The 25,238-nt window shown below is 40.2% G+C and overlaps 1 protein-coding gene across 1 annotated transcript in view; it reads left to right on the top strand.

The window, feature by feature from the left end:
* Nucleotides 1-10,248, top strand: part of TRIB2 (tribbles pseudokinase 2) — a 21,421-nt gene extending 11,173 nt beyond the window's left edge. The window contains exon 4 of the mRNA XM_048071297.2: nucleotides 7,875-10,248. Within this exon, the coding sequence (XP_047927254.1) occupies nucleotides 7,875-8,343 (469 nt within the window). The 3' untranslated portion in view covers nucleotides 8,344-10,248. The remainder of the gene's footprint in view (nucleotides 1-7,874) is intronic.
* Nucleotides 10,249-25,238: the final 14,990 nt, after the last annotated feature.

Here is a 25,238-nt window from a genome sequence, read left to right on the forward strand (position 1 = left end):
AGAGTGTTTGGTGTAGCATCTCTAGAGTTTGCAGCAAGTTTTACCCTCCGACTGCACTATTTTTTTGGTATTTGACTTGTAGCTGAATACCTAACTTTTTTTCTTCCTTCTGTGAAGGGTGGTATGGGGATGCAGTCATGCAGTGGGCATGGAGTTGGAGAGAAGCACTGCTTGGGGGTTTGCCTTTACCCTGGGCTGCAGGTTGCCTTCATGTGATGCTCAGCCTCCCCTGTCACAATCGCTGGCTAGCCTTCCTCGCTGTGTCCGTAGCTGGTTTGTGTTAGCAAACTCCCGAATCACTTCTTACGACAGCTCAGCATTTTGTTTGGATTTGGACCCGTCGCATTCTGGTCACCAGCTTTCTGGCAGGCTCTTTGCAGGGGTTGTCACGTTTCTCCCCATCACTGGACTGCGCACTGGCTTTCTGGACTCCTTTGCATCTTTCCAAAAGGCACCTCTGGATGAGTGCTGCATTACACGTTGGCTGTGTCTCCAGATGTGGTTGGCATGGTTGGGTGCCCATCATGAGACACCTGTCACAGGATTGCTCTCTCTGAGGGCAGGCACTCTGCAGTCCTTGGAAACAGATGTCTCTTGAGACATTTTGCACGGAGAGTTCACTAGCTTGCTGTTTTGAAGACTTAAAAACCTCCATCCAGAGATTCAGTGCAAGATACTCCATGTCCATTTTTGAGCTGAGGCTGAGGAAGTTTGCAGGCATCTGAGTTGGCAGTGAGCTGGCTAAGAGCAGCTGCCATGGACTGCCACGGTGAAATTCTCCTGCATTTTCTTTTTAATTGTCCTTATTATCACACCATGAAATTACTTCGGGCTAGGGAGACAGAGGAAAGGAGGAGACCATAAACAGGAGCCAACCTGGGGCATGCTTAGTCTTAAGCACCTGCTTTTTAGTAATGTATACGGCTTGGAGACAGGCTACAGACATCTCAGCGATGGTTTGCAAGTCAGCTTGTAAAATAATGGATCTGCTGTGTCATAGAGGTGCTGGGCACCCACTGCAGGCTTAGAAAATCTAGGACTTTTCCGGCAACATGCAGTTCCATTCACAAAATATTTTTTGTCTCCTTTCCCTGTGGAGCTTTATCATGTGAACAGACCTAAAAAAGATGGTGAACGTGGCATAGAGCTGACAGCAGAGCCTTTTAAAACTGACCTTTCATGTGATCTAAAAAGATAAAAGCGAGGTGAAGTAGCTGCCGTGAGCCAGATGCTTATCATATAATGGCCTCCTTGAAGGGTTGTAACTGAGCCCTTCTATGAAAGGGTCTGCATTGGACTTCAGAGCCCTCACCCCATCATACGCACACACACATTGCTCCCTTCTTGCCTGCTTTTTTGGGAGTGTGTTGTCACCCTAGGCAATAAGGGTGTGGAAGGAGCTAAGTGCATGGCACGCAGGACAGGCTGTTCCCAGCAATCCTGTCCGAGTGCTGTAGGGCAGAGGTCTCGGGGAGCCCCAGCCCTACCTGGAGGGGTGTGAGCAGGTGGTCTGCTTTTTTTTTTTTTTTTTTAGTGTAAACCAGCCAAAAATGAGTTACAAGCCCTAAGTTGCTGGATCCTGCATGTCAGCAAGGGGATGTGGGGCAGGATAGGATCTCGTCGGAGGAAGGGTGGGTGGGGATATGTAATTTTCAGAGGCTTCCTCATTCTGCGGAAGTACCAGTGAGGGAATCTTCCCTTAGGAACCAGGTTCATCCTGTAAAACCTTGACTGCCTGCGTGTCCCAGTTGCCTTTTGAAACATATCCTTGAGCCTGTTTCATCATGCAAGAGACGGTTTGTCTGACAGCCTCCGTGCAGGTTTTTTCACTGGAGCTGCGTAGGATGCTGTGTGGTGAACTCCCAGGCTGCGTGCCGTTACGCGCTGGAAGGGATCTTAACAGTGAAAGGAGCAGGATTTGAATTGATGGCATAACATTTCCCCTCTGATCCTGCATGCCTCGCTGCCCCGGGAGAAGATCGGGTAGTTCTGAGTTCAGGACAAGTCTTTCTACCAAGCTACAAATCATCCGCATGGGATTTCATTAGCTGCCTTCCCCATCTCACCGGCTGCATGAAGGCAGCATGCTTCTGCATTATTTAGGAGAGATTCCCTTAGTTAAAATAATCAATTAGCAAAAGAGAATTGTTTCCAGCGTCGAGCTTCCCCCCCCTTTTTTTTTCCTGCCTGATGGCATAATTGCATTCATGCTCATCTTGTCTTTGTGATGGGGTGCTAGCAACTGACCTTGATTAAATGACCTGTAAATTATTGGCCACACAGGAGCAATCCCTGATCTCTTGGGCAGTAACGAGTTCCTGCTGATGGCTTGAATGCTTCCACCCAGGGAAAGGCTTTTCTGGCCTCAGTCAGGGCAATGTTGAAATATGAGAGCGTGGCATAGGTGCCTTTGTATTTTATGGGTAGGCTAATTTAGGGGGGATTGCTGTGAGGCACCTCTCCTGTTCAGAAGTTGCCATTATATATTTGCCCGCAGCTGTATCAGTAAAATGGCAATCTGGATGGCAATTCCAATTCGGATGACAGTTGTTTTCTGATCTCTGGAGGCACGTGGCTGCTGTATAGAATCTGTAAATCTGGATCATCTCATTTTGACCCAACTTGAATAGCAAGTGGGTGGCGTGCCTGGAGGCTCTGAAGCAGGATGCCTCCTTCCAAAGCAGCTGATCTGGCCGTCGTCTCAGGGATGCTGCTGGACTAATACTGTGGGTTCGGTCTGCAGTTTTTGTTCCCAAAATGGTAACAGTGGCTTAGCTGTGGTTCAGGTGCTATTTTCCATCAAATGGCTTTGAGGACAAACTAGAAGCAACTGCTTTCATTGATTCAGGCATGGGCTCCTTTACTACTGTTTATTCAGTGCAGTGGAGATATTTTCCTCTGAAACACTCAGACTTTCAGTCAGCATTTCTGCTTTAAATGTTCCATCTTTTTATATATATTTTCCCCTCTGCCTCATGAGCTTAGAGGCTTCTGAATAATTCCACTGATTCTGGTATGGAAATTGTGTTTGCTTTTGGAGAATAAGAGTGGAGCAAGCGTGAATGCCGGGTTCTTACAGTCCTGGCTTCAGTGTCAAAAGGCAGGAGAGTAATTTGCCAGTAACCCCTGAGCTGTGCAGGGAGAAATAATGTGAATCACCCTGGAAAAAAAAAAAAAGTGTAGGATGTGCAACAAAGCCGTCTGCCAGAAACGGGTGCTAACTCAGGAGGCTGCATTGAAGAATCTTCTGGAAGACGTTTAATTGATTAGGTTTTGTTACATTACTGAAGAGCAAAGTCTGAATGCAGTCAAGTAATGAATGGCATATTGATAAGAAATTCAGAGTGGTATTGTTTTTCATGGGTTTCCCTGACGGTTTCTATGGGGACAAAGACGCATTTCCCGTCTGAGTGCTGCTGCTGCCCTCTGATTGCACTTCTGTGGTTTCATTCACCAGTAATGGGAAAGCATTCATAGGCAGAATAGCTTCCCCTTTTTAAATAGCCATGATTCAGGGTTGTATTTTTTTTTTAATGCATTAGACTAATGCAGTGTTTTATCAATGATCTGATAGATGCATAATGCTCTTTTTCCAAGTGCTTATTCAGGGTCTGCATTAAAACTTGAAATTATGTACTGTAATTACGTAAGCCTTGACAAAAGTCTTTGTTGCCCTACAGTATGTGTACAAAGTGATTCTCATCCGGCTTTGGCAGTAGCTTACATTTCAACTTCAGGGATTAATTTTGTTGCAACCATTTGAATGGTCGACCTCAAATGCTGATGCTTTTGGAAAACTTTTTTCTCTTGTGGGGGTCCTTTAGCTGACTGATGCGAGTTAATTATGTAGAGAATGAGAGTTTTTTTTTTAGAAATGTGACTCTTAAGAAGGAGACTGATTTTTTTTGTGCTTTCTTTGCTCCGTGATGGGAAGTGCTTCAAAGCCGACTGATTTCACATTTCAGCATTTGGTTTTGAGTCTGTCCCCTGCCTGCCAAGTGCAGAATTCAGGGTTGTCTGTTTGCGCTGCAGTTGGATGCACTTCCCAGCCTCTGCTGCAGAGGTTCTGTGTTCTCAGAAACTACTTGCAGTTTTGATTGTCTGTTTGTTGTTGTTGGCTTTTATTCTTTTTCCTGGTATTTTATTTCAGTGCTTCCTCTGAGAGAGGAGGTAGAAAGGAAGATTGCTTCTCATCCAGGGTGTCTGTGCATTTATTTCTCTGTATTTAGATCCTTTCTTTCTTTTCAGGGTGATGGGATGGGGGAACAACAGGAAAGGTCTCAGACTTGCAGAAAACCCAGCTCTCTTAGGCAATGCTTGAAATATGGAGAAATGGGAAGCCAACCAGAACTGGAATCCAGGGATACCTGTGTCTTGCAGAGATGCTGTGCACTGGGAAATAGCAACTCCTAAGCCAGGCTGCTCCTTCCTTCTCAATTGCCTAAAAAACCATGAAATGACTGTAAAAAAGGGGAGTGACACTTAGAGTTCAAAATGGCATGCTGCTCAATTGCTCTGTGATTACAGACTGTGTGCTGTATGCACTGCCAAGGTGTGTGCAGTCACCTGTCTCTTAGGAAGAGAGGCTGGGTTGGGTCTCCCCTGGCTCAGAGACATGGTAAGGAGCCCAGGAGAGCTCAGCCAAGGCCTTCAGCTGCAAAAGCTCATGAGTGCTTCTGTGCACAGGGCTGTGATGTGCTCCCCTGGTGTCCTTGCTCTGCTCACAGGAGGCCTGCGTGGTCACCTTCTGTGGAGCAACCCAACTCTCCAAAAAAATGAGAACATCCCAGTTGCTTTTGGTGGTAATTGGGAAGGGGGTGGTGTGAAGAGTCTTGCTGGGGCTGTGTTACATGGCAGGTAGGAGCTCAGGAGATACAGGACTGTGGTTTGTGAGGAAGGCCATGGGCACTTGAGTAGGTCTCCAGTGCTCGTACCCCTGCTGGAGCACAGCCTGGTGAAGGAGCTGATTCCCAGCTTTTTACCTCAAACACAAGGGTGTTGTAGTAGCTGAAGGTTTGGGGGCTGGCAAGAAGGGAGGAGGAGAGATGAAGGTTGTTTTTTTGTTTGATTTGGGACCTTTTGTTTCCTCAAAGCCTGTCAACTCAGCAGGATGAAAAACCTGGTTGAGTGTTTGCTTCATTTGGCTGCAGATTATGGAGGAGCAGGCAGATAAGGGCCAGCTGTTGTTCCATTTGCTTGCTTAAACAAAACCCGACATAGCATGCGCGGAGGGCTGCTGGCTGCAGAATGCAGCACCTTGCATGAAAATTAAGGCAGGGATATGGCCTTTTGTGTTCTGTGTCTGGTTTACTAGCAAGAAATGATTTCTCCTCTCGAAGAAAATTACTTCCAAGCTTTTTTTTTTTTTTAAACACACATTGCAATCCACTCCTTCTACTTTTGTGTTGCATCCATTACAGAAAATTTGAGATTTGGGAAACAAAATAATTTTCTTTAATACACAAGCTGCTGAATGAACTGTTTCTTTAAGTTTTTTTGGCAATGATTGGAAACGTAAAACAGGATAGGAGAGTAAGGAGCATTTCCCTGCACTGTTGACACTTGGATAGCAAGAGAGTGTGTGTGTGGGTGAATTCCCTCCTGCAAGTTATTTATAAATAGCATACCCTGCCCTGTTCCCTGTGCGCGATCTGCTGCTGGTAGCAGGAGTGAGTCGATGCTTTCCTGGCTGGCAGTTCAGTGACTTAATGCACGTTTGAGTAACTGGCCTCCCCGCTTTATTGCCACACATGCTTTTCTATGGAAAAACTGAGGTGGGCAGTGCAGATGGAACCACAAGTCATGCCTCTGCCTTCCATTTCCTCCTTTCTGTTCCCTGTCCTCCTAGAGGTGTTTTTTCACTCTACTCATTTCTCCTTGCTGTTCTTCCTATGCTGGGCAGGTGTGGGAACATGATAGGGCTGAGCATGATGGAAGGACCCTTCTCCTCAGCACTTTCTCATTTTGGAGCCTCTGAGCTGTGTACAGAGGGAAATTGCTGTGGTCTTGATAATTGCAGTTAGTTTCTCCTTACAGCCAGCTTCCTGTGTGAGGTATTGCTGCTATAGGGTATTGTTTGAGTGCTGACGAGCAGTTGTCCATCTCCAGAATTGCTGTTAGGCTGGCAATGGGTAATTAATCGGGAAGCAGGTGTGTTGCGCAAACCCCATCAGCATCCGCACTGGAGGAGAAAACACTGGCCTGTTTAATGTGAGAAGGAGCTGCCTGGACACACTGTGCTTGGGAGCCAGGTATCCTGCATTCTGTATTTATGACTTCCTGATTCAAGGCATGTTGCCAAAGGGGCTTTCACCTCTGCTAGTAAACGTCTCTAGCTGTTGAAAAGGTCCAAGTGTCATTATGAGAGTTTATGGCACAGTTGCCTCTGGAGTACTCCATGGAGTAAAATGCTCTTCTGTTGGTTCAAAGAAGATAGCACTGAGCTGCCCTGGAACCAAGTCTCAGCCAAAGCTGGCCCAGCTGTCTTTTGCAACTTAAGCCTGAGCAATGTTGTCTTCAGTAAACATTTAAGAAACAGGGCTCTCCTTGTCTGTTTTAATGCCTATTAAACGATGTGCTTTAGTCAAGAGATGTGAGTTCTGCTTTCTGGGATGAAGTTCAGGCATTGCCTGTGAATGTCTGTGGTATGGGAGTATGGCCACGACACAGGGCTGGGAGTGATCATACAGACCCATGAGGTTGAGGAAAGAGGACAGAAATGCCCTCAGTTGAGCTGTGATCCCCAAGTTGTTGGAAGTCTGCACTGCTGCTAGGTTACTCTTCTATCCAGATGCACTGGACGAATCCTATTGTGTTGTACCCATTCTGCTCTTAGAGCCAACTATTGCTGGCATATTGTCTAAAGGATAATTGGTAATCCTTTTGGATGCCTTTAAAAGGGACAGATTTTAAAATATAGACGCTTGCAGTCCAAATTAAGAGGAAAGAAAGGTTATGTAAAACTCGTGCTATGACAAGCAACTTTGGTGTTTTTTTCTGCTCCTGTGTGATACTATAATGGAAGAAAATCCTTTTGCAGAGATAATTACTTCAGCACAATGACAAGTTCACAACACTTTGCAGGCAAAAGGAGTGTGCAATCTAGATAAAGCATCCATGTCATCCCCCTGCAAGCCCTTTGCTATCCTCTCCATTAATTTCAATGTGAGAAGCTCTTCTGGTTTGGCTGGGTAGATAAGCTCATCTCTGCATTCAGCTCACCTGATCTCCCTTACCCAAAGATCTCTTTAGGGAGACTGAAATCTGTCAAACTTGCTCTTGAATACTGGAATAAAGAAAAATGTTGGTTGGTCAGAGGATGATTTAGGGTCAGAGTGACAATTTTTATTCACGTCGAACTTTGTTGAAATACAGGTGCGAGTAACTGTACACCAGTGTGAAAGTGTCAAAATAACATTGTCTAGTTAGGGCTAGACGTGGATTTGAACATGAGTCCTACATCATATGATTGGAGTGCAGATAACAAATAATCTTGAGGCTTGTGTCTCCTTTTGGAAGTCATGTTTACAGAAACATTACTAAACACATGAATACAGCAGTTACTTTTACCATTTTATAAGACCTTACCAGTTTATTTACTGGACAGGTGTAATTGAAATCTTGTAGCTGCATGTATGGCAATATTCCCTATATGTCTTTTTAACTGGTATAGAAGAGACAATATCAATTACCTGTAATAATAAGTACTGTGAGTGGAAATCTAAACTGTTGCAGTTCTGCGGTTGTTGAATTTTGTAGAATACTTTTATTACAATTGCAATTGTGTAATTGTAACAGCCTGAAATATGTGTGTTTTGATGTTTACTTACCTTGTGTGTTTTTTTCTTTGCTTTTTTTTTTTTTTTTGCCTGCAGGACTAGAGTGAAATTGGAAAGCCTAGAAGATGCTTATATTTTAAGAGGAAATGATGACTCTCTTTCTGATAAGCATGGATGCCCGGCATATGTGAGTCCAGAGATCTTGAACACAAATGGCAGCTACTCTGGCAAAGCAGCGGACGTATGGAGTCTAGGTGTCATGCTTTACACCATGCTAGTTGGACGCTATCCTTTCCATGACATTGAGCCTAGTTCCCTCTTCAGCAAGATCCGGCGTGGGCAATTTAACATTCCAGAAACTCTATCCCCCAAGGCAAAATGCCTCATACGTAGCATACTGCGTCGGGAGCCATCAGAAAGGCTGACTTCACAGGAAATTCTGGACCATCCATGGTTTTCTACAGATTTTAATGTATCGAATTCAGGATATGGTGCTAAGGAAGTATCAGATCAGCTGGTGCCTGATGTCAACATGGAAGAAGATTTGGACCCATTCTTTAATTGAGCACAAAGACTGGTGTTCAGAAGGTACACAACCTGGAGATGGACACATGAAGGAGCCCTTCCTGACGGTGTTAAATCACATCCTGCATCAGCCTAGCTTGGTAGCAAAAGACACTTGGAGGTCCTCGGATTGAGAAGGAACCTCCACAAGGAGCTAATATAACAAATGTAGCATGGGGACAGATTGGGGGGGTGGGGGGGAGCTTGCTATCAGGTTAGATTGATTTGGAGGAGAAAAGGCAGCATGGAGCAATTGTAGCTTCTCACCTTTTTGGAGCCAAGGAGACTGCACATGCCAATTCTGGTGCAGCTGTATCACTCCTGTTTCTGTTCCATTAAAAAATAGTGGTAACTCACAACAAATAAAAACTTTTTGCCTCAGCTCACATCTTGGCATCGCACTGTTAGATATTTAACTTCAGCCATTATTCAGGGAAAGTACAATTGGCTAACTTTTTTTTAATCGGATGTCTAATAATTAATGGGATTAATTTAAGAAAAAAATTAGGTGCACAAAGACGGACATGAAAAGTGGGTGCTAAAAACAAACAAAATTTCAGTTCATGTCTCTTGATAGCTATTTTCAACTCATTTCTTCTAAATAAACTACTTAATATTCTTGTCAGGAAATGACATTTTAATGCTTTGTTCCCTTAAGGGGAAGTAACTGTCATTTAACAAGCTGTTCTGTTTTGTGTCAAATGGTTTGTTGCAGGAAGCTATTATAACTCGAACTTCCAGATGCATTACTGCTATAATAGGAGAGGGAAAAAAAAAAAAAGAAGAAAACTATGTAACTTTCTTTTTTTTTTTAAAGGTATGAGATACTGGCTTCCATATCTGCCATGCTGCACGTATATGACTAGAGAGGGCAGAAGGCCCTTAACCATGTCTTTATCTGAGAACCGATCTCTTCTTTACCTGACTGGCCCACGTGTAAATAGAGGGCTCTTTATTATTGAAGAAGAGTATTGTGAGTTTTTTTTTCTTTGAATTCCTCTCAACTTGGGAAAAGAATTGTTTGGGTTTGATTTTTGTTTATGTCCAGAATAAGAAATAAGAGGGTATTAATAAGCTGAACATTTATATTACAGATATTCCTCTTGAAACATACACAGTAATATGCACCTTTTGTATTGTCAAGACTTATTCTATTTATTGAAGAAAATGTCACAGTAGTGATGTATTAAGCCAGTACTTCAATTACGGGTTGACTTGGGATGACATGTTACATGCTGTAGTTAACACACTTCTTTTCTGTTCAGGTATTTCTGTCCCTAAATAACTTTTTATTTAGCTTTTTTTTTTTTCTAGATAGCTTTATTTGATTTAGACTGGCAAATGTTTTTATTACTGCTTTTATATTGCTGTATGATATTGAAATCTCTTGGCATAAATATTTGTGTTTCCAGTACCTCAGTTGTTCTGATATTACTGCCTGTATACGTTTTGTGAAGTGGTCATGTTTTTTGGGTAGGTACATGTGGACTCTGTAGTATGTAAATGTTACTTGAATTTGTGCTTAATTATAGTATGTGGCATGTGCGTACAGCTACTTGGCATTTGACGTATGGATGCTATTTGCCTGCCTTGCAGGAAAGTTATGGTCCCACTCTCAAGAGGATGTTTCACAGTTCTTTATCAAGAGACAAAGCTAGCTGCAGCTGACCTGCCTTGGTTCTATTTTGGTAACTAAGAATATAAAGGAGTAATGTTTTTACACTCTGAAGATGGTGCTGTGTCAAGAAGGACTTTTTTTTTTTTTTATTTTATAAGTACCTTATAGGAGGAAAGATTGGTGATGTGCATGGTGGGGTTTTACTGCCTCTGGTGCTTTGTCATGTATTTGGTTTAATGTTTTTGTCCTAATCTCTTCAATAAATAAAATTGTGCATATTTAACTAAATTTCAGTTGTGAAAGATGTTCTTTAGGTCTGAGGTGCTGCAGGAGTTTTCTCTGTTAGGATCACTTAGCTGCTATATTTTGTGCTGCTAATAAGCTCTTGCCAGACCTGTGAGCTGAGAAAGCTTAGCACTTCTATTTACAAGGTAACACTGTAAGCCTTTTCATCAAAAATTTTACAGTCTGCTATGAATGAAACTGGCTTTTATTTTGTTTATTTTTTTTTGGCTTGTCCCTGCCACTGATCAAGCCCATATACTTTTTTTTCAAGGAAGGCATTGAAATGCAGTGAGAACTATATCTTCTTGTTAATGGGAGGCTCTTCCACTGATAGAGAGATGCCAAAATGGAGCAGGCTAGCACTTCCACTTTCCAAAGATCTAGAAAAATGTGTATATTGCATTTACCTCTCAATTCCAGAAAGGATGGATCTGAAATAACACCTCCTAATTTACTGTCTCCTACTCAAGGCCAGATTCTACTACTTTCATTCTTTTTGATTAATAATTTATAGATGCATGTAGTGAGATTATGTAGAAGTGCATGTGGAATACTAGTGTTTTGTCAATGTGAGACAAAACAGATGAGTCTTGGCCCATTAAGGAAAGACCAGTTTAATGTGGCTGTGATTTCAACCAGGATGCTATCTGGTTTTGGCTTTTGTATAATTTGAGGAAAAAAAAAAGCTATAGGAAGCAGATGTCCACCCCCAAAAGAAAAAACAAACAAAAAACCTGTTTGACTCCAAAATAACAGAATATTGCACCCAAACTGCCAGTACAGGGATTACCATCAGGCTGTCTAGCGTTGTGCTACATGATTTTAGTCCAGGTAATTCCTGGCACATATTGAGTATTTTGGTTGATAGGTTGAGAATTAAAACTGTTGATTATAGCACCAACCAGAATTGTTATTAACATGTAGAAACACTTGAAGATCAGCTTTTAAATGATCTGCATGCCTGCAGCCAAAGTTTAAATTACTTGAAACTCTTTCAAATCAAACTCCCACAATAAATGTGGTTTATGGAAAAAAAGCAGATTGTAATCAGTCATAGAGGGAAGGGGGGGGCACTGAGGATTTCCTTCTCCCCCACTAAAACTTATGTGAACGGCTTCTGTTCTGTTTGGGTAGAAGTAGCTAGACCTTATTTTACAGCAACCTGCATGCTTGCTTTTTCACTGCCAGTAATTATATGAGAAATGTGGCTGACTAATGATTGCTCGTTTGCAGTGCTTTTTATGTTGGAGGCAAAAGCTTTCTTGGTGCTGGAGCTGAGGAATCCTCTGGCAGCTGCAGTCAGCTTTGTGAAATGCTGAAGGGGTGCCCTGTTTCCTGAGCTTCCTCATCCCCAGAATGAAACCCGAGAGGGGGATCTGTGATTCAAACAGCTGATTTCTTTCCCTCTATTTATTTATTGCTGCATGGTTGCTGTTCATAGAACATGGATACAGGACTTGCATGCTGAAGAAATGTCTTACAGCTTTCCCAGTGCTGTTTGACCCTAGCCTTGGGTAGTGACTGCACTCAGGTGCAGAGTTTCACTGAGCAGGGGCCGTGGGCCAGGCTCAGCTACCCCCACAGCCCAGGGGAAAGGGCTGACCTTGCAGCATAGAAAGGAGATTACATGAACTATGCCATTTTGCAGAATATGACCCCTCCTCTAACCCAATCAAAACAAAACAAAAGGCAAAACAAACTTTTTTTTTTTTTTAATTTACTCTGACTTCATTAGTTCATTGGTACAATACTAGTGTTTTCAGGCTACAACCTCCTCTTCAGGACTGCATGAACAAGTGACAATTATTTCTTTGGCACCATGGTGTCATATAACCTGATCCCTTTGCATTACTGAGGTGTGCATTTTTTTAGGGGAATAAATAAATCCCTTAAAACTTCATTCTATGAGAGATGAATCAACCTTGGAAAACCTATGTTTCCTTAAAAAAAAAAAAAAAAAAAGCCCCTAATACACCAAACCACACTTTCCTGGCAGAGATGAAGGGTATGAAATGTGATGCCAAGGAAAAATTATTGGGAAGGGGGGAAAAAATAATACTACTCATCCTGAAATGATTATGTTAAAATTTGGAAATGTATGAGTGAGCCCTGTGACTAATAACATAATGAATACCAAAAGAATTAGTAATGATCAGTTCTTTATGCTTAAAGTTTTGTCTAAGGTTTCTATGAAAAACTTGCTAATTTAATAAGAGAGGGTATAGCTAACAACTTAACTAACTTGTAACTTTCCTATTCTTTCAGTAGAAGCAAATGTTGAAAATTGGTAACACAATGAGACAAATTGAAATCAAAGTGTAAGGAAAGCAGGGTATAAATGACCTGTAGTATGGTGTAATTCCACTGGAACATGAAATGCAACTGAGAATTTCTTTAGAAAAATAAAATAAAATTAAATTAAACTAGACCAGTTCTGGCATTGGCTTTTGCTTTTCCCATGTTCTTGTTGTTACATTCTTGGTATCGTCCCCATGCCCCCATTTCTGGTTTTTGACTTATGAATTCAGCTGATTTAGCCTATCTGCTTGAAATTTTGATCCCCCCCCAGAAGCCTTATGCAAGTTTGAAACTCTCGGCCATATTTGGCTTGGAAAGTTTTAAGCATATTGGTGAGCGTATTTAAATGGGAGTACAAATGTATTTTCAGCGATAGCAGTGTAAATCCTTAGAAAATCATTTCATATTGTTTGCACTGATGTAAATGAGCCTGGAATTCATTTCTTAAGGGTCTGAATGAGCCTGACTTGTGTGCTGTGAGGTGTCACTTATTCTAGTTATTATTCAATTAAAATTCGTTTAGACTCCTCACACACACACACACACAAAAAAAAAAAAGAGGTTCAGCACAGCCTTAGTACAGGAGCAGATCCCATTGTTCTGGATCTCCTGCAACCTTTGCACAATGTCTGTAGCCTGCAGGGAAAACATAAAATAATCTTGGTGCAGCAGCTTGTGGAAAGTAATAGGTTAGCTGCTGCATTTATTTCTGCTCAAGAGATTAAAGTGTAGTTGCAGAGCTCTGGTGCTGACATCATCCCAAGCACACAAATAAAGCTGACGTCAGTTATACACTATGTTGCAAGGTGTTTATCTTCATCTGATTAGGTTAGCAAAATGCAAAGCCATCGTACACAGGAGGAAATGGTGTGTTTGTCTCTGCTTCCCGCTAGCCCTCTCACACCGTAGTAGGTCTTGGAAAGACTGAAACACGTAGTGCTCGATAAGGCTACTGTTAAACTGTATAGAGCTACTACTGGACTTGACTTTTTCCAATTTTAATCTCCAAATATCAGTGTTACAACAGGCTTTGTTTGACTTGGGCGTTGGCAGCCCTTCCTTGCAGGGAAGTCCAGATCTGAACTTTTGGCCTCCACAAATCATGGAGTCATAGAATGGTTTGCATTGGAAGGGACCTTAAAGATCACCTAGTTCCAGCTGCCTTGCCATGGGCAGGGACACCTCCCACTAGACTTCCAAAGTGAACCAACACGACAAAGGGAAAAGGCACATTGTGACACAGTAGTGCCAATGTTGTTCTGCATGCTTGACTAAGAGTGCAGTAGAAGACAGCAAAGAGGGCAGAAGAGCTGTAGTCAATTGTCTTCAGACACATGCTTGAGATGTGGAGGGTAGAAGCAGAATACAGATGTCTTCCTCCTTTCAGAATGTGTGCTTAAAAAAGACATTTCCACCTGTAAAAGTTAGTATCTGCAAAAAGACAACACCTAGGAATAGTATTCTTCGTGGGTCAAGCCAAGTTCTTCAAAGTATGAGGTAGAGGTGGACAAATGTCTGACTTCTGCTCATATTAACTCTGAGATCTGACATGACCTCTGACACCTACGCTTGTGCTGTATGAAGATGGCATTAAGTAGTTTATGTTCTATGCTTATCCTCAAAAGGACAATTTCAGTGTTTTCTATGAGTACCTGGCTTGGATATGTGTGTGTGCTTCCACTTGAGGAGTCTCATTGCTCCACATGGACTTCTAATCCCAACTCATGACCACTTGTCTGATGCAATCCAGGCTTCATTTCAGTCTTTTGTTTTTTTTTTTTTTTACAAGTTCATTATGCTCATTGTTTCTCTCATAGTAGTTTATAGTTAAAATTTGATCTAATTCAGTCAGTTGATATAAAGATAAAATTTAAACATTTATTTCAGTCAGAATTATAATATGGGTCGAAGCAAAGTTCCCATTCTACTCTGCACTGATACAGCCTTACCTCGAGTACTGTCTGAAGTTTTGGACATCACAACATTAAAAGGACATAAAACTATTAGAGAGCATCCAAAGAAGGACTATAAAGATGAAGGGGGGTCTGGAGGGCAAGGCATATGAGGAACAGCTGAGGTCCCTTGGTTTGCTCAGCCCAGAGCAGAGCAGGCTGAGGGAGGCCTCATGGCGGCCTGCAGCTCCCTCACGAGGGGAGCGGAGGGGCAGGCGCTGAGCTCTGCTCTCTGGGGACAGCGACAGGACCCGAGGGAACGGCATGGGGCTGGGACAGGGGAGGGTCAGGCTGGGTGTCAGGAAAAGGTTCTGCACCCAGAGGGTGGTTGGGCACTGGGACAGGCTCCCCAGGGCAGTGGGCACAGCACCGAGCCTGCTGGAGTTCAAGAAGCGTTTGGACAATGCTCTCAGACATAGGGCCTGGTTTTGGGTGGTCCTGCGTGGAGCCAGGAGCTGGACTTGATGATCTTTGTCGGTCCCTTCCAGTTCAGGATATTCTATGATTCTGTGACTCCATTTCACACAGTTTCAGTTTAATTTTGAAAGTTCAATATCAGACTGTTAGAAAAGGGGAGTTCATGCTTTCTGGATACCAGTGGGCATTTCATTACGTCATATTTTATAGTATTCTACTCCCTCCTATGTGTAATCACCATAACTGCAGAATATTTGTAATTTCTAAGTGTTTGTAATTACTAATTAGTATTCACATTAGCAAGAAATGTGCCTAAGCTATGCAAATAGCCTTCAGAGCAGCAGTAAGATGGAGTGTATCAGTGGGTAAAAATTGGAGCCCTTCTTGGTACCAAGCTTCTGACAGGTCTCTGGCTGCCTTAGGGTAAAAAGATTTTACTGCATACAAACTTTTTATTAGCATACTTCAAAAATTACATAATGCGTCTACTCTATTTGGTAACTGAAATCAAGGCCAATCAAATCAATGTGCTCAAGATGAGTAAGTACATGCATATTGTAGAAATTATTACTTTTTACTAAGTTTATAATTCAGTCAAAGGAACACATCTTAGAGGAGCAATAGCACAATTGAAACAGGGGCCTTATGGCAGAGAAAGATTTTTTTTTTTTCCTTTCAGTGTGATGAGCAATGTTGACAAATTCATTTTCTTGATACTGTGTAGACAATTGAATCTTTGCTCTGTTTGAGGAGCTGCTAACATGAATAACCAGTGATCTCATGTAACCTCAGGACAGCAGAAAAATTTGTCAGAAAGTTAGCAATGTGCTGTCTTTAATTCAAAAAAGGAACATCAGGCAGCATGAAATGCATGATTCAGAGAAATCCACTGACATTTTGCTATTTACTGCAGCTGATGAAACTGGAGTCGTCAGAATCATCTGATTTAATTCCTATAGATTGATCAGGCCATGAGTATAACCCACATTTTACTGCAGGATGAAATTTTGCCAGAAGAACTTTAGCTGTGTGTAGGCAGTCAGGATAAGGTCAAAGTAGCAGTTATGTCCCCAAAGTGCAGGAGATGTAAAGTGATTGTGCCTTTCCTCTCCTTTTCTCTTTCGGAGTACTCTGTCTGCATAGGTAAAGGCAAGGAAGGTAATGCCCCTTACCCCTTGTTATAGAGCAATGTTGCTTAGCCATTCCAGAATGACTTTGCATCCTGACCTGGCCTCTGAAAAAATGATATTTTGATTTCTACTTATTTGCTAATTGAGCAAAGTGAAGTCTGGGCGTTATTTTTTCCATTTAGTAAACTGGAATTATTCAACTGATCTTGCAAAATGCTTTGAAATCTATTGATAAAATTCCCCCAGGATTTAACAATCTTATTGCTCTGCTCCTTCTACAGTACTCCTTCAACATCATTGCCATTGCCATTTTCTGTAATACTTAGAGAAATTAAGTTTTTAGGTTTCAGATAGTCTTGTCTAAAATATGACACAAAGGTGACAAAAGCAGGAAATATATGATATTTTATGCAATCATAGTCTTTTGACATTCTGTCTAAATTGCAGAACAAAGAAAGAAATCCAGTGGTCATTGTGTTTAAACAGTTATATGTTCTGACTTTCTCTGCTCTGCTAATACACTGCTTTTGTTTAAGGCAACTATAATTGTAAGTGATGCTTGCTACATTGGTGTTTCTTCTGCGAGGTCACTGAGTGCATTTGTAGGCCACCATGCTGAGTACACTGTAAATGTAAGGGGAATATGCATGGATTATATCCAAAAGCTATCTCAGAATCATCAGCCTTTTCTGAAGGGTAAAAGGCTTCTCATCTTCTTTTTAATGGCTTGTGGGATTAAAAGACTGAATATTGCTGCTCCATCCATAAGTAATGTTTCTAACATTGTAGATGTTGGATGCCAATTGTTCAGAGAAGTAGAAAAAAGCATCCAAACCACATTTTTCAATATTTCTTTGCAATTTCTAGATACCATCAATTTACTCTGAGCTCCTGTCAGCTGAATCAGTAACAGACAAATCCCTAGACAACCAAGAAAAACTTTCTTTAGCAAGGTTAGTAGATAGGTTATAGGCTTCATTTTCTGAAGTTAAATCATCATCCTTTTACTGCAAAACTCAACTGAAGACTGTGATATTTAGGGCAGTTTCAAATCTTGTTCCAAGACTGTTTTTACAACAAAATGTTACTTTGTCAGAGCACAGGGGAGGCTGACAGGACTTCTGGAGTCAATGTAGACAAGCCCATGCTTGGTTCTGCCTTTCATCTCTTAAATAAAGTTCCTTGCAGAGGGACAGAAAAGCCCACTGCCAGCTTTACATGTACAGGGAGGACAGGGACAAGATTCAGACTATATAATGCTATTCATGCGGGGAGTTATGGCTTACACAAGTGGAATTTAGGGGTGGGATTTATCCTGCTAAATGTTGACAACTATATTTCTCTCTGCTGGCTATAAAAGGAGTTCAGTGTGACTAGGCCAGGCATAGATGTCTAAAGTTAGATGGGATTAATCCTCCCTGCTTGCTAGGGCCCCAATTTATTTGCATATACAGAAATGTCTAGCTCCTTTTGAGATACACCAGGTTTCCAAGACATCTACACAAGACCTGCAGATGTGACACCGGAGCTAGGGAAGAATGACCTCTTGTGAAGAGACAGCAAGGTATATTATGGGGTGACCTCGGGCATTTCAGATGGCACTAGGTGGGTACACCTACATGGCCATTCATATAGGGTCTAAAAGGCCTTGACTTCTGAAAATTTACAGCTCACAGCACTATTCTCTCACTAGCTTGAGAGATGTCTAAGTGTCAAAACTTGGGTACCTTAAGAAGTACAAATACATGTGTAGTTTATGTGGGAAAATGCTTTCCTTCCCCTCTTCAGAAACGGTCACTGAAAAATAAGATTACAAAAATTGTTGGCCCAAAAGGATTTCAGGCCAAAGGAAGCCTGACCCTTATGTGATACATGAGTAAGCACTCAGCCATGGACACACATGGGCTGCTTTAAGAATTTTACATCAAGCAGCCACAGGACAAAACCCAGAAATAAACCCAACTGCAGAGGTAGTATATATCATCATCATAAAAAAATAGTAATCGTGAATGTTGATATAACCAGATATACTGGGAGATGAAATAAAAGATGAAGATCAAAATTAGCTTGTTTACTTTTTATATCATGTCATTATTTCATTTTCCTCTTTTCACACCTCAGTGTAGGGTGTGCAGTAATAAAAGCAAAATCGAAAACCTGCTATGTTGAGAAGTTAAATGTTTTAGAAAAGCATTTCCCATTTCATTCCTTTAGCATCCACCAGAAGATGTACTCTTTGGCTGCAGAAGCAGCTGGTGTAGCTCAAATAGCATGTTAAAGGTACCTTGTGATCCTTTCTGTTGTGTACATGGCACTTTAACCTGTTTACTCTTAGACTTACTCCCCCCTCAGCTGCCTGCAAAAACAAGTAACTTTTTATTTGAGGGAGGAATCTACATGTTGTCAGAAAGGAAGATTCAAATCAGGCACAGCACCATAAACAGCACTTGCAAATCTCTCTGGTTTTAGGCAGTCAGTAGGAAAATTAGTTCCTAGCATTTGTTAATACTTCTCCAGACAAGTGTGTTCATTAAACAATGTTAATGTTTTTCTTCTCTTAAAAGCCAAGCTATGGTATGAAGCAGCCTTGTGTTTAGCAGTTGCTCACTGAGTAAAAATCCTATGGCAACCAATAAATGGAAGCCAAAAAAATGTTGCAATATTATTTTAGAGGACTCATCTGCTTATTTTTACAGTTAGCCTTGCATAACCTCCTGCATTTTTGGATTCTGTCTTATGTAGAATATTTCTTAAAGTTTCCATTTATTTCAATTGTACACTGCACATTAGGAAAACTCACTTATAAATGAGTCACAAATACTTTCCCTTTATGATGTTATTCTGCCCTTCTCTAACCTATTTATGTACTGCCTTTACATAATATTTATTTGGTGTTACAGTTTTACTGAAGATCTAACACTAATTTTTCAGTCTGCAAAGATGAAAACAGTGTTGTGATGGTAGCTTGACATCTTGTCTGCTTCCTGGGATTTAAACATGTGGTCACAACAAATGATTAGTGTGGCTCCCAGCTGATGATCAGAGTTGGGTTTGCAGCTTGAGCCATCCCATATCTACCACAAGCATGTGTGGGGTTTGGTATGGGTCTTTTATTCTCTTTCTGTGCTGTTGGGGAAAAGCACATTTATAAAAAATGAAGAAAAATCTAATGGTAGATTTAAAAAGACATAAAAAAAATCCATTTCCTATCATCCCAGCTTGGCACTTAGTGCATGCCCATCCCTGTTTCATCCTGGGACAATTAACAGCTGTCATCAGAAGAGTATCAAAGATCGCATCTCTGAGATTCAGCCTCAATATTGATATGATGTCCAAGCAATGATATATTCTTTCTTCCCTCCTTCAAAAATAGCAACAAAATCCTGGCTGTCCATTTGTCTTTAGCCAACGGTATTGCAGTGCATAAATTGCTCCATGGGTAATGTTGCAACCTCATCACCCATGACGAATTACACATGTAAGTGTTGCAAAATTGTATTCTGAATCTTTTCTCTGTCTTTCTTCAGTCAACCGGGATCTTACATAAAAGTGAAGATGGATGGGTTTATATGTTTGCATGTGTGCATAAGGGTGTACGTGCACATGCATAAATGAAAATCCCTGAATTAGAGAAGGGGTGGGGACGGTAGAGCTCTGCTTCTCACATATCTCTGCAGTAAGCTGGTTAAGAAGCTGAAAAAGGAAAGAGTGACATATTCCCCACTTGTTTCAGAGAATCACAGCTTATTTCTTCAACAAGAAGTGTCCTTAAGAGCTGGGGAGATGTTTGGCACTTGTATAGACAAGTGGTTTGCACACTGCTGTGACTGCTGTTTGGGAGGAAGGCTGATAGGAGGTGGCAGGATCCTTTCCTTCACCTTTTCAGAAAATCCTTGCCCACATAAATATACAAGTTTTCTAACTGAAAATCTGTGTTTCCTTCTGCATGTTTAAAAAATAATAGGTGAACCCACCCCTTCAATCTCTGGCTTTCTTAAATACCTTGGCTAGGTTTCAGTCCCCTCATATTTAGGTTTCTGCAAGAAAAGTGTCTCAAATCTTATAGACTATATGGAGATTTAGTCAGTACAGACTGTGGAGCCTAGAGAGAGGTTAACCTCATACTAAAGTAGCCACTGATTGTTGATCAGATGAGTGGCACCCTATGCTTGCTGCATGGGAACTCCATTTTTATTTTATTTATTTTATTTATTTATTTTTAAACAGGAGAGTAAACTTCTAGTATAAATATAGTTACTTTGTAGACACCAGAAATTAGAGCTCTATCTCACTTCCAGTCTTCCACAGAGTCTTGGAAAATCAGTGCTATAATTGTCATTCACGTTAGTTTACATGGGCCTTGACCAAGGACCAGCACAGGAAATAAAAAATAAATAGTAAAAAATATATATATAATAAAATAATAATTAAAAAGTTGTATGTACAAACAGGTATTTTTATGCATTTATAAATAATAGCAGAGTATAACTATTCATATGTTAATCATATCAAAATTTGTAATTAGAGTGCAAGATCTTTGGAACATGGATTTTTTTATTTTATTTAATTTTATTTTTTCTGTATATTTGCACATAGCAGCATAATGAAGTCTACTTCTAGGACTGGAGGTCCTTGTGACTGTTGAAGTAAAACTAATATATTAGAATGGTTGAACAATTTTAGGATCAAATACAATATGTCCTATCTTATGAGATCAGCAGCCTCCTATTCTTCAGACAAGGCATCTGCTCTGTTCTAATTGAATTCTTTTTTTTTTTTCTTTTTCTTTCCTTTTTTTTTTTTTTTGTGGGAACAAAAGGGAACAAATTTTGTGTATGAACTTCAGCTGCAACTGACCTAATATTGCGAAACCCATTTCTCACAGAACTTAAGCAGGTTTTAACCCAGCTTTTGAAAGGAAAGCAAAATATAATAATCTACTTCAGCAACTGTACTCAGAAGATAATCTATTAAGAGTAAATGAAAACAATGGAATAATTTTCTTTTTATGGTCTTGCTCTGAAAAGGTCACATAAAAATCTCATAAGCTGAGGTATTGTTTGTCATTTCAGATGTTCCCAGTATGCCTTGCAATATCAGTCCAAGAGAAATCATCCAGGATGTTCTCTGAAGGTTTTTTAAAGCAATAGTATTTTTAGTTATACCCAGACCATATTACATTGTATATTATATTACTATACACGAGCAAGCAATCACCTCCTTCAGAATTATGACGGGGGAGAAAAAAAGGATAACATAAGATTTTTGAAAAGTTTAAGGTTGCCATTTTGCAAAATGTGGTTTACTTGTTTATAAAAACAAACAAGGTGTGACAGTGTCAACAAGAATCCTTCTGAACCCACACGGATGTTTAGTGGAGCTCTGTTGGGTTTACTGCTGCTGTTTATTTTGTTAATATATTTATTTTTTGCTCAGTCCTGGTTAGCAGTGAAAACACTGCTAGGAACAAGGCTTTTGTCATGATAGTAATGACCATGAAGCTCCCTACTGCTTGACTGCAAGGTGCTTGTGCTCACCTAACAAGCTACTCACATTGATTCATCTCTGAGGTTTGGACTCCATTTCAAATACCCCTAAGCAAGAGTTCTCTGAGGATGTCCTGCTGAATGTGGTCTCAGAGCACCTTCTCTACTGTAAGCAGCACTAGCAGACCCAAGTGAGCATCAGGCTGGAGCTGCTATGGGAGTCTCCATGGCTGCACTGTGACTGCAGTAGAAGCTAGGGTTTGCAGTAGTGCTGGGCTTAGGAGAGCCCTAAGAGGCATGGCTCTGTTTTGTCGAACGCCCTCATCCAGCCTTTAGGTAGTTCCATGTTAAAAAAAAAAGCGTAGCGAGGCCAAACTTAATAAGGTGAATTCAAAAGGTGATTTTTTTAAGACATGTTGATGTGGCACTAAAGGACATGGTTTAGTGATGGGACTTGGTAGGTCAGGTTGATGGCTGGACTTGATGATATTTAAGGTCTTTTGCAACCTAAGTGATTCCACAATTCTATAACTCAATGAATGCATGTGTCCCTCTGCTTTACAAACAAATATGATGTTTCTTGAAACACTAAATGTATTGTGAAGGGATATGGTTGTAAATTGCCTGTGCTTAGCACTTGGAGGTTAATTCAACACACATTTACTGATCCATTAATTACAGTAGGTTAATTATAACTAACCCCCCCTTCCTTCTGGGGTTTCTCGCACTTCACACTTCTACTCGAAATGAACAATCCTCATGAAGGAGGTTGGGAATTAAGATGGGAAGAGTAAAGGTTAATCTATCTTTTAAAAAGAACTGAATTTTTATTTCAAATTAAAATGTGATTTCAACAAAGAGCAATGCAGAGTACTCGCTCCTCCCCTCTCACAGCTGGATACTTTCCTCAGTCCCCTTTTTTTTTTTGGTTGCTGCTGTGTCACTTTTCCCACCTCCCATAGCAATGCACAGTTCCCAGGCAGTAGTCAACACTTACAAGAGTTTTATAGGTTCATGCATGAAATCTTTCCAGCTTGTATTGGAGTGCTGTCTCCTCTCACCCTTTACCAAAATTTCTGTAGTTTTAGTATTTTTAAGACTGCGTCTTCTAGAGTTTTTTTCTTCTGTTTCTGATTTAAACTTTACATTTATGTCTCTTATGACGGTACGGTAAGGCTAAAATGACAGAAATAAATAAAGTATCTTCAGATGTGTTATTTTTTAAGGTTCACAGTTTTTAAACAACCTGTGTGTATTTTGGAGGCCTGATTTGTTTGTTATTTTTAGTGCTGAAGCTGAACTGAACTGCAAAAGCCAAGAAATGTTGTAAGCACGACTTTCTAACTACTGTGTTGTAAATTTATTTCATTCAGCTGCTGAGGGCTTATATGACCACTGCAAGGAATGCAGCCCTGGCTTGGTCCTTTTTGAGAAAAAAAAAAAAAAAAAAGTTAATTTGTTCCATTCCATCACTTTTTTTTTTTTTTTTTTTTTTTTTAAGAGTAGAGGATTTTAAAAGATTTGTGGTTTGGTGTTTGAATAACATACAATATTGCTTTTGCAACCCAGTATTCCTTTGCAAAATATCCTGAACTTCAGAAATAAGAAAGATAAAAATGATGCACCTTATCAAGACAATTTTGAAAAACACTCACATGGCCATTTCACACTGGGATCCTCCAAGAGTACTGGTGTTTCTCCCCCCAGCACTTGTGGTCATCTTTGTGGTCCATGATATGCTGAGCATAGCTGTCTGTTAAACTTAACATCTGTGTTTGGAAATAACTGTAGCTGATGCTGAGATTTGCTATTATTTGTCCATACTGAACAATTACCCACATCATTATTTAATATAACGCTATAATAATTTGATATCATATTTTACATAATTATTTGTATTTATAAATAAAATGAAATTATTAAAATATAGCTTACATACATATTGTATGTAATTTCTAGCATGTAATATATTATATACTGTATATAAAAGGTACATTATATAGATAGTTTGAAATTACTTATGTATTTATATAAATATTTTTTTTAATAGAAAAAAAACAGAGTCCATTTTGTAATATCCTCTGTTCAGTGAGGTGAGGAACAAGTTGTTCTCATTCTGCATGACAGAGGGCTATTTCACTAGCCTGCTCTTTTCATACAAACAGAACTAGCAGAGTCATCAGCAAGAAAGGAACAGGTTGCAAATGACTCACTGAACAGATTTTTCTTTCTCACTAGGGATCTTCTGGGGTGGAAGGACTCAGGTGACTGATGGAGTCAATGACAACAAAAGTAAGGATAAGTTTGAACAGAGAGAATGGAACAAACTGATAGAAAGAACTTCAGTGTCCGCAGTCATTTTATGTCTTGCTGATTTGAATCTCCCCTCCTCTCCTGTGATGAATTTAGGAGTGCAGTGAATCTGACGTAGCAAATTATTGCTATAAAAAAGCCACTATTGCACTGTTTCTGACATGTAAAATCTACGTTCTAAAAGGGTTATATCCCTTGCCTTTCTACTCCTCATAGGTTTGGAGAGACATGCAGAAACTGAAGACAGAGGGTAATTTTAGATTGTCGTATTTGCCTCAAGACAGTTAAGGGTTTATGCTGTAGAAAAACCAGTATCCCCAATTCTTATTACATTTGGTCAAACTTGAATGCGCTCTAACAGAATTTCATGTATATTTTGTAAGATTGGGCCTTCTGAAATCAACATAAATTACGTCCCAATCAACAGTTTATCTAGCAGCCAGCAAGTTATTTGATTTCACTTTAGTATGTCTCAATCTGTCAAACAATAAGACTTTTCTTTGCTGAAGCAGGACTGGTGAGCATGCAGTAAGAATATGGTCATTCTAACACTTTTGTTTGTCTTTTCTGTTCTATATAGCAAATGATAGTTTGCAAATACAAAGTATTTAAGCATGTATGGTGGCAACATGTCAGCTACACAGATAAAAGAAGAATTGACACAAACTACTCAACCTCAACCTAATAAGATCAAAACACATCAGGGAATTTTCGCTTGTTTGCTTTTCGGAGCTTATTGTTTCACAGCTGTTTATTTTTTCTTTGAAAGCAGAACTGGAAAATGCTATATGAAAGGGAATTCTTACGATATTTTTCTGTGTGAGCATGAGCCAGAAATCTCTCAAGAAAGACTGTTTTCATCTTTCCTGGCCAATATCACAAATCTGGTTAAGTACTAACTTCTTCATGTGGTCATCTAAATAGAATGTTGCTAATCACTAATCACCATCAGAAAAGGGATTAAATATGAAGCCATACATATCCAATATACTTTTCAGATGGAGGGATAGGTTTTCTGACATTAACCTTATCTGCCTTAATTTTTCTCTTGTTTTTCTTCAAGATACTCTGGACTAGATGTTACAGGAAAACACACACTTTTAAGCAGAAACTATTTCCAGCACAAAACTTCTTTCTAAACCATGATAAGGATATCCAAGCTATTCCAGGTTAAAATCAGGGTCAGTCCTCTATTTTTAGGAATGTTCTCCTTGACTTACAATTTTGTGTGTCTTACATAATATACTATGGCAGACACAAAAATCAGCTTACGAACATAACCAACAGGGATATGTTCTTCCTCTTCCTCTTACTTAATTCTTATCTGTTAGGTATTTTCTGAGAATTGCAACTGTTTTGGTTGGATACCATGAGTAAATTAACTAAATATTGGCCAA

The sequence above is a fragment of the Anser cygnoides genome, chromosome 3 (genome assembly GCF_040182565.1).
Source record: "Anser cygnoides isolate HZ-2024a breed goose chromosome 3, Taihu_goose_T2T_genome, whole genome shotgun sequence".
In the NCBI taxonomy this organism is placed as follows: Eukaryota; Metazoa; Chordata; class Aves; order Anseriformes; family Anatidae; genus Anser; species Anser cygnoides.